The 9832-nt window shown below is 50.2% G+C and overlaps 1 protein-coding gene across 2 annotated transcripts in view; it reads right to left on the bottom strand.

The window, feature by feature from the left end:
- Positions 1 to 7265, bottom strand: part of LOC142913930 (ecotropic viral integration site 5 protein homolog) — a 30046-nt gene extending 22781 nt beyond the window's left edge. For both annotated transcript variants that reach the window (XM_076061055.1, XM_076061048.1), the window contains exon 1: positions 6976 to 7265. In XM_076061055.1, the coding sequence (XP_075917170.1) occupies positions 6976 to 7218 (243 nt within the window). In that variant the 5' untranslated portion in view covers positions 7219 to 7265. The remainder of the gene's footprint in view (positions 1 to 6975) is intronic.
- Between the last annotated feature and the right edge of the window lie 2567 nt (positions 7266 to 9832).

Here is a 9832-nt window from a genome sequence, read left to right on the forward strand (position 1 = left end):
AAGTAACGCGTTGTATAATTCAAATGTGGAATTTGTCTATGATATGATGTTATACCATGTAGTTTAGATTGGAAGGTATAATATTGTATTATATAGTAGTCCAGTTTACAGCATAGTCACAAGGCAGCTCAGGACACAACAGCACACCTTGGCTGTTGCACTTGCCCCTTTTCTTGTTTCCTCTATGCCTGTGTTCCCAGCCCCCTCCCTCCTCCTCTCCGGAGGTGATGCTGGTAACATGCAAATTCATATTTTAACTCCGCCCACACAGCTCAATAGACGTGGTCCTTGCATGACAGCGTTCATTCAAGCTCTGTCTTCCGGATAGTCCTGTCTCTTCACCTGAAGAAGGCCACTTTGTGTTGAGGCCGAAACGTCGTGAGAATTTTATTGTCTTATTTTATTTTATTATTTTATTCCCATTCTATGTGACTTTACCGAAAGAACTAAGAAGATGAATCCTTGACGTTGGTTTCGATGCATTTCCCAATTGTGAACGAGCATGTACTTGCCCATTTTTTCACATCACATTTACAGCAGGCTGTACACTGTTGAGTTAAAAGGGCTTCCACAGGAACGACTGGGAAGTGGAAGATAAATGACAATCAAATAGCAGCGATTTCCTTCTCAAATGAGCAATGGGAGCAGTGCTCATTCCATGTTTACGGCTCACGAGCCAGGTGGCATACAATTCCACGTTCCTCTGGCGGGGCCAGTTGTGTAGTGGCGAGAACACTAGCTGCTCGACCACTCAACCCCTTCTGACACAGGCAAGCAGTCAGTCACTCTCACAACCTGTAATGGCTTTACAAGTTTATAGCCACTCAACGAAACTGCAGTGGTGTCCCCTTCCCGGTAGCAGCAGAGCCAGCGGTTTGCTTATCATTGGAAAGTTTACTCAGTAAGCCACTCTTATCTACCGCAAACTCTCCGTCACCTAACCTTTGACCCACATCCCCGTGTTATTGTGGAACACAATCAATGCAATGTCCTTCATGCACACTGGATGTTGCTGGGGGGGGGGGGTTGTGCTGTGCGCCACCGAATTAAACCTTACTCTAAATGTACATTGCAGGTGAAACATCTATTTACGTTCATCAGCTCAAGCCTTCCATAAATCACGTGACTTGTGTGACCAACTTCCCCCACTCTGAATCCCTGTCCTGTCCCAGCCGCCCCCCGGGAAAACAGACGCTGTTCTGTACAACAGCGTTGAGGCCCTGATGTAGCCTCTTCCACGTCACTCTTTGCTCCAATTTTTCCATACCCAACCATTTCCTCTCCCCCCCCCCCCATTCTCTTTCCTCTTTCTCTCTTCCCTTTCCCATTCATATTTATCGCTCTATGCATTACATCCTTGCCTCTAGTCTCCTTCCCGTGGTGTTGCCCAGGTAAAAAGTTGGCAGTTAAATTCGGCTGCTGTGGCTGGGCAGCCTTGAGGTCGGTAAGCTCACGAGTGGCATCATTGGCTCCGTTTCTCAGGCCGTAATTTCCGCAGAGAATTATCCCAAGCACGCCATCCCTATGATGTACAGCAGGGGTCCCCAACCTCCGGGCCGCGGACCGGTACCGGTCCGTAGCCTGTTAGGAACCAGGCCGCACAGCAGCAGCAGGAGGTGAGAGCGGTGAGTCCGCACGTGGCCCGCCCACATTATTTTATTATTCACCACTTCCGTCCGCGCCTCTTTCCCGCACTGAGCACTTGTCTCAGTCACAGTTTTGGTAAGCCCACAAGCTAACCCCTAGCCAAAATGGGTAAACAACAAACGTTATTGGAGAGCTTCTTTGAAAAGGAGGAAAGACCCAATGATGACCCCCCTCCCCGGTCCGTGAAAAAAAATTGTCTTCCACGAAACCGGTCCCTGGTGCCAAAAAGGTTGGGGACCGCTGATGTACAGTATATGAATTTGTAAAATGCGTATACCATGACTGTGTGCAAGATATTCTTTCAATTAATGATATCGTGTTAAGATAGTTTAGATATAATGGTAATTCAAAACTGAAGCAATATATTTCTGGTAATATTTAACGTAGGTAAAACATAGAATGGCTATACAAAAGCTAGAGGGGAATAGCGTCAGTTTAACACGGAGGCTTTCGTGACCAACATCATCCATAACAGGCTTTTTTTTGGGTTACATCGCGTAAATAGCATCATCCGATGCGACCGTCATCAATGCCGGCGAGATAAACAGCGTGTGCTGTCAATCGCTGGCCATCACCACTTAAAAACAAATGGCCAAAATCTAAGCAAACTCCAATTTACCACAGATGGCTCCCACAAGCAAGGAAAACAGCAGTGATCGAATGTGACCCCTTGTCGCCCAAAATAGGAAATCGGTCCCCATTATCCCAAGAGGTCCTGTTTACTGTAACCAGACGCTGCCGTAGCTCATTAGTGGCGCAAGAGAACCGTCCACTAGGCTAGACCGTCTCCCTCGCGCCAACCAACAGACACCTGGCGATTGAGAGGCCCAACGCCGCATACGCAGCTGTTATTTAGTCTGTGCCTAGGCTGAAAGCCACGGGCCGCCTCAAGCTTCGTTAATGAGGAATACATAACTGAAAGTTATTTGTGACGAATTGGCGCGCCATTGTATCGCCCCGTCTGTGTACGCCGGCAGTCACCTCATGTCACGAGTCACCTCGCGTTAGTCTGTGGAGCGCAGCAGGCAAAGGGGACTTTGAAACCCACATTGGCACCACGCAGAACGGTGGTCACAAGCAAAGTTCTGAGAAGGGAACTGGAGGGGGTAGATGCTGCTGAGCTGTATTGTTTTGATTTTAGTCAAATTAAATAGCACCCAGCTATCTCTCTGGGTCACAACTTTCTTGAATTCCCGGAGTCTCTTATACAATGCCTTCACTGCGAGCCAACAACACAATTACTGTGATGCTGTGCCGAACAGCTGAAATTTCAAGCACACAAATGAATAAAAAGCACCAAGCCTCTGTGCGTATTCCAAAAACCATTCAGCTTTTTATGGAATACACTGTGGCCCTATTGTCTTCGGTGACATTGAAAATAAATGTGAGCCAATGTGGGCAACTCACAGCAGCAGTGAGGGATTGATAAGACACCTTCCATACTGTGAAAGAGAGGACTCCACATAAATGGGTTTCCAGAGACAGACGTTGCAGCAGCGATCATAAGTGAATATACCGTGTTGAGGAACCCTTAATTAGAATGAAACTGGTCCAGAAGAGCCATCTATCACTGCATCGCTGCTGCTGTTGTCAGTCTGTTACATTTGCTCAAATCTATTTTGATGGTGACCGAATACAAGGGGACCACAATGCACTTTTTCAGGAACTGGTGGTGATGATTTCTTTGCATATGCACGCATAGAGGCTTTGTGCTTTTGTACACGTGTCTGGGTTGTTACTCGAAACGCATGGTTTTCCAGCCTGCACAATTATACTGTCATGAAAATGGGTTTTGTATTCTAGTCATTTATAGTTTTTTCTAGACATTTACAGATTCGACAAAACTGCCGAAACTGAAACATCACAGTGGCATGCAAGCTCAAACATCTTCATAATCCACTCCATTCTCAAAGTAGTTTTAACTCAAAACTAAAATGTGATGCCTCTTTGAAAATATTTTCTCTACGAACCTAATGCTTGCTCACAATATTTTTCACTGCAATGACCCAGACACTAGCCAGCGTGATATTTCAGTGCAAATGTCACAGAATAAAGTTGAAACCCAAGCCGACTACGACCAAGGTTTTATTTTTTTGTTAAGAACGTTATCAAGCAAAGCCAATGCCATGTTTATTTGAATACGCTTTCAAGCTTGGCATTCCCTGCAAAAGCAGGGTGCATTGCTCATGTTCAACCACAGCGTTTGGATAAAGACTCTGCGACCTCCTGCCATCAACAAGAGCCTTGAGTTCGGTCAGCTGATTAATCTGTGCAGTACAAGTGCCAAGTTGGAGTCTCATTCTCTCCATGAAAACGCTATGTACAACCATTCAGTATTTCAGGAGATATTTTTCACGTGTTCTAAATGGCCGTGACTCAAACATTTACTGACTGAAATTCAGAACCCGGTTTTATTTTGTCTGAAAGCACAAGATGTGCACCTAGGATACCAGCTGAGCTGACATTGACACAGCCCCGGCGTCCCTCGTGCCGTGCAGATATAGTATCGATGCTGCACGGGTGAATAACTGTTGCTCGTACAATCCTGTACCGTAACGCGGTAGTTGCGCTCTTGAAAAACACCGCGTTCTGGAAAAATCGCGTTAAATTAAATAATATATAACACAGTCCGCGATAACATTAGAGATGCGTATGCAGGCTGAACAAAGACTGAGGCACGTGGGTAGCATCTAGAAGCATCTAGAAGCATCCAGCAGCATCCAGCAGCATCCCGCTTTGCGTGATGCTATGCCGAGGCAGCCGTACGACCGCTTATTCTTACTCGCGCCGCGTAGGTTCGATCCCAACCCTGGAGTTTGCGTGTTCTCCCGGTGTTTGCCTGGATTTTTCGCCGGGTCCTCCGGTTTTTCTCTCCACATTTAGAGTCAATATGCGTTTAAGAGTATTTGGCTTCTATAAGCCACGTCGTTGAGCTATCATTTGTGACAGCCAGGTCACTTTTGGAAAAAGAGCTGTATAGCTCAATGGGCCTTACCTGGTAAAATAAAAAGAGTAAACAGTTTAAATCTCTGCTGGGGATGAGCCATGCTAGCGCCGCGTTGCTTGTCGTTTCCCGTCGTGCGGTGGGTTTGTGCCAGCTCTGTGCAAGTGGAATGTGCTGCAGAACGTCCCTCGGCCACACCGGCCAAACGCACCGTCACGCTGTGCGAGGGTCGTGTGCGAGGGTCAGGTGCGAGCGTCTCCCCGAATCAAACGCACACCGTGAGGGGCCATCCATTTAGTACGTACGCATGGAGGGGGAGGGGTTAACCCAAATGCGTACGCTTGCGTATGGGGGATCTACTGACAATGTACGTACGCATAGGAAACGGGGGGGGGGGGGGGTGAAGCCTCGATAATAATTTGTCTACATTGGCCTTCAAATGAGTTAGATAGTCCGGCGGTGATCTGTTTGCTTAAACACGTTAATATTATTGATCCTTGATCGTTTCTGCGTGCATTAAATATCGGCCGTTCTATAGGATTTGGGTGGGGGGGGCGTCAGGCTGTACGTACGCAGGTGGAGGGGGGGGTTGTAAAAAGTTCGCGTGCGTACAGAGAGGGGAGGAGGGGTCAAGTTTTGACGGATCTTTGCCAAAGTACTAAATGGATGGCCCCGAAACACGAGTGGAAATTCCCCCATTGGTCGCACATGTACTGAATAAAAAAAGTGAAGTTTTGCGGCGTCTGCGCGAGTTCCCAGCGAGCGCACGCCCAGTACACAGACGTCCCCGTGGTGCGTTTCGGATAGCATCTGCCGTGTACATCTGTACATCACAGGGTCACCATATCAAGCTTTGGTCATTAAGTGCCGTGAAACAAAACACTTTGAAACGACGCGCAAATTCCAAAGACCTTTACGTCTATTTAAACACTTGCAAGGGATTTTTAAATAAATATATATAAAATTTTAAAAACCGTCATACTTGGGATGTTTGACCCAATTCCTTTTCGCGAATTTTTTTTCTTGCACGTGGCCGGAAACGGCGGCGAGAACAGAGCGCGGACACGCGAGACGGGGGCATACTTTGTTGTACTGCACTCCCACGTGCACCTCGCTCCTTACGACCGAGCCAGCGGCAAATGCGCCAGAATCTGTGCAGGGGCTCAACGTGAACGGTGCTTGAGGGTTGGCAGCTAAAGTGGTGGGCGCAAAGGGCAAAGGCGCAGCAACGTCCACCGTTGTACTGTACTGCTCCGATGTCTGTGCTCCCTCCGCACCATCGCCAACCTGCATTGACCAGGGCAGTGACGTTTCGGTCAAGCAACCCGCACGACCCTCACGGCGTGGTGGGGGGGGGGGGGGGCCTTCATCCAGCAGCGGACAGTACCTGCCCTACACAGATAGATGCGTGTGGCACACACAGACACGCGATTCCATCTCTGCGTGATCCACCAACGCCACCGAGTGTCTGCAGCACAGGTGTGCACCACCACCTCTACCACCACCACCACCAGCCCCCCCTGGTGTATGATGAAGGCCCCACGACCTCGCAAGTCGTACAAACAGTGGCCCACGAACACCTACGGTGAAACATCGAAAGGTCGCACAAATAACCCTAGCAGCGGCTAATGACCTCAAAAAGACATAAAAAAAATAAACGGCGCATACAGTATCACCCAGTAGGGTTCACCACGGCCCACCATGACCCTATTGCGTAGAGAACGTCCCAGGTCGCTTAAGAGGAGCCCTCTCATGACCCGTGGCGAAACATCGGGGAGGGTTACAAATAAATCACCGATGGGAGCTTCACGAACAAAGGCCGCAAACAAATTGATACCCGAGGAGAGGGCTCAACGTCCCGACCGTAGTCTCGCAACAACAACAATAACAACAACAACAAGGCCAAAGTGTCCACGGCGGCAGCGAGAATGACGGACGGGGGCGATGATACAACAGGAGACGTACTGGGGGCCCCGTGCTGTGGCTAACGCGAAGCCGCTGTCGCTGTTCGGCTCCCCGAAACGAACCCAGGAGGCCGCCAATTGTCTTGGTGGATCCGTGTCGCCCGGACCACGGGGAAGTTACTCTGATGGTGATGATGATGAGGAGGATCCCCTTGCACTGCGCGGTTCTCGCTTACACACACACACGGCGCTTGTGTTGGAAGTATCGCTGGGTTAGGCAAAGACCCACTCCTGGCAAGGGAGTCTGGAGGACTTGGCGAGACTCTCCATGCTGAGCGAATGTCCCTTTGTTGGGCATGCAGTGTCGGTGGTGTTGTCGGTGTTGTTGTTGTTGTTGTCGGTGTTGTTGTTGGTGTTGTTGTTGTCGGTGTTGTTGTCGGTGTTGTTGTTGTTGGCGCAGGGCACCTGACGGCTCCTCACCTTGTCGCCGGGGCAGCCTCGGCCTGCGCGAGAGTCGCTCCTTCGTCCCAGCGGACCCCTCTGTGCGGTCCGCTCGCCCACTGACGATGCCGTGCGGCGGTGTCGCTGTCGGTGGCGGCTCCGTCTCTGCTTGACGGGGGCCCCGAGTCGGAGGCTCCTCCCCGGGCTGGGCTGGGCCGCCTCCACGCCCGCCCGCCCGCCTCGCCAGCGCCGCCACGACGAGAGGGGACACGCGGAGTCCATGTTGGGTGAGGCAATCGGCGTCCATGTTGGGTGAGGCAATCGGCGTCCATGTTGGGTGAGGCAATCGGAGTGCAACACCCCCCCACCGCCCCACCCCCCCCTCAACCCCCCCCCACCGCCCCCCCCCGCCCCCCCCCCACCGGCCCCCCCTCAATCCCCTCCCACCGCTGCCAACGACAGATGGCGTCACGGAGTTCGCGCTCAGCGTGGATGACGTCACGACGCGCACTGCTGCCCCTGACCACGATGGCGGCTGCCCCCTGCTCGAGCTTCCCGCGGGCGCGGGGCGGCGTGCGCGTCACGTGTCCGGCCCCGCGTGGTTGGCGTGCCGCTGATTCAACAGCTCCAGGTTCAGGTACAGATACTCCAGACTCAGGTACAGAGACTCCAGATTCAGGTACAGAGACTCCAGACTCAGGTACAGAGACTCCAGGCTCAGGTACAGAGACTCCAGACTCAGGTACAGAGACTCCAGACTCAGGTACAGAGACTCCAGGCTCAGGTACAGAGACTCCAGACTCAGGTACAGAGACTCAAGACTCAGGTACAGGGACTCCAGACTCAGGTACAGAGACTCCAGACTCAGGTACAGAGACTCAAGACTCAGGTACAGAGACTCCAGACTCAGGTACAGAGACTCCAGACTCAGGTACAGAGACTCAAGACTCAGGTACAGAGACTCCAGACTCAGGTACAGAGACTCAAGACTGAGGTACAGAGACTTAAGACTCAGATACAGAGACTCCAGACCCAGGTACAGAGACTCAAGACTCAGGTACAGAGACTCCAGACTCAGGTACAGAGACTCCAGACTCAGGTACAGAGACTCCAGACTCAGGTACAGAGACTCCAGACTCAGGTACAGAGACTCCAGATTCAGGTACAGAGACTCCAGACTCAGGTACAGAGACTCCAGACTCAGGTACAGAGACTCAAGACTCAGGTACAGAGACTCCAGACCCAGGTACAGAGACTCCAGACTCAGGTACAGAGACTTAAGACTCAGATACAGAGACTCCAGACCCAGGTACAGAGACTCAAGACTCAGGTACAGAGACTCCAGACTCAGGTACAGGAACTCCAGGCTCAGGTACAGACTCCAGACTCAGGTACAGAGACTCCAGATTCAGGTACAGAGACTCCAGATTCAGGTACAGAGACTCCAGATTCAGGTACAGAGACTCAAGACTCAGGTACAGAGACTCCAGACCCAGGTACAGAGACTCAAGACTCAGGTACAGAGACTCAAGACTCAGGTACAGAGACTCCAGATTCAGGTACAGAGACTCAAGACTCAGGTACAGAGACTCCAGACTCAGGTACAGAGACTCCAGATTCAGGTACAGAGACTTCAGACTCAGGTACAGAGACTCCAGACTCAGGTACAGAGACTCCGGGCATAGGTAGAGGGCTCTGTGAAGGTTGTAGAGTCTTAAATTACAAGCATACAGCTCCGTACCCCTGCGTTCACCTTGTAAGAAATGAGTGGAAGAGATACCTGCTAAGAACCCCCTCATCAGTCACTCTCAAGACTGCATCTCCCTACAGTTTCCTGGGGTTTCCAAGTGAACAAATTCAAATATATTCACGCGCACACACGTACAAAAAAAACATGGACATTATTTACAAAATATACTTTATAAAATAGTAAGGTTGAACAAATTAACAAAGTATGGACATCTCAAATGTGAGTTTTTAGAGGTTGGTTGATATCACGTATTCTGTCAAATGTGTAGCATTTGTTTTGGAATATTCTACCATTACAGTTTAAACAATGTTTTCGTGATATAAGACCACTTTGATCAGAATATTTATTTCGACTGGAGGAATCCGATGGGCTGGCGGAGGCAGAGCGACTGGTTGTTTTAAAGGGCAGGGCCTAGGGCATGGGTTGACAAATATGTGGCTCTTTAAGGACTGCTGTTTCGTGACGTTGTTTATTAAGGACCCACCGTCTCGTATTCACCACACAGTGCATTTCGGATCTTGAAATATTGAGTTTTTTGTTATCGAATTCTAAAACAAGTGGCTCTGCTTGTTACTTTTTTGGTTTGCCGGCACCTGTCCTGGGGGAAGGGATGAGGTTGTTTTCAGAATGCTCATGAAGGACACAACAACTGTGACTCCATAGAATAGCTTTGAATTAACAGCATAACGGGACTTTCAGACTTGCTTCAACATGATTCGTTTGTTCATGCCGACATTACCGAGTGATGCGTTGTATACTGTGCTGTGTTTGCACAGAGGCCCCAACTTGTTGAAATGAAAACGGCTAGGTTGTCACAGTGGGGAGGCACGGGTGACGATTCATCTGCCAGTGATCTCAATCAGTCAAAGCCATGGCACCTGGGTCTGTCCCGTGACCTGTCAGTGAGCCTTCGACACTTCACGTGGCCTCAAAGTGCAGCTAGCCTGGCACAAGCGCCGTGGTGACCTCACCTGCACTTAGTGGCGAATGGCTGCTGTTTTTCCTGTTTACGTGTTTACACGTATGTGCGTTGACATGTGTGTGTGGGTTTCCACGTGGGGGGGAGGGTAAGTGTAGCGGTTAGCACGCTGCGCTTTGATTCCCGCTCACGGCCAACACCAGTGACGATTACTTGAACCGGTCCTG

This window comes from Petromyzon marinus, chromosome 5, assembly GCF_048934315.1.
Source record: "Petromyzon marinus isolate PM22_M1 ecotype Great Lakes invasive population chromosome 5, UKy_Petmar_22M1.pri1.0, whole genome shotgun sequence".
In the NCBI taxonomy this organism is placed as follows: Eukaryota; Metazoa; Chordata; class Hyperoartia; order Petromyzontiformes; family Petromyzontidae; genus Petromyzon; species Petromyzon marinus.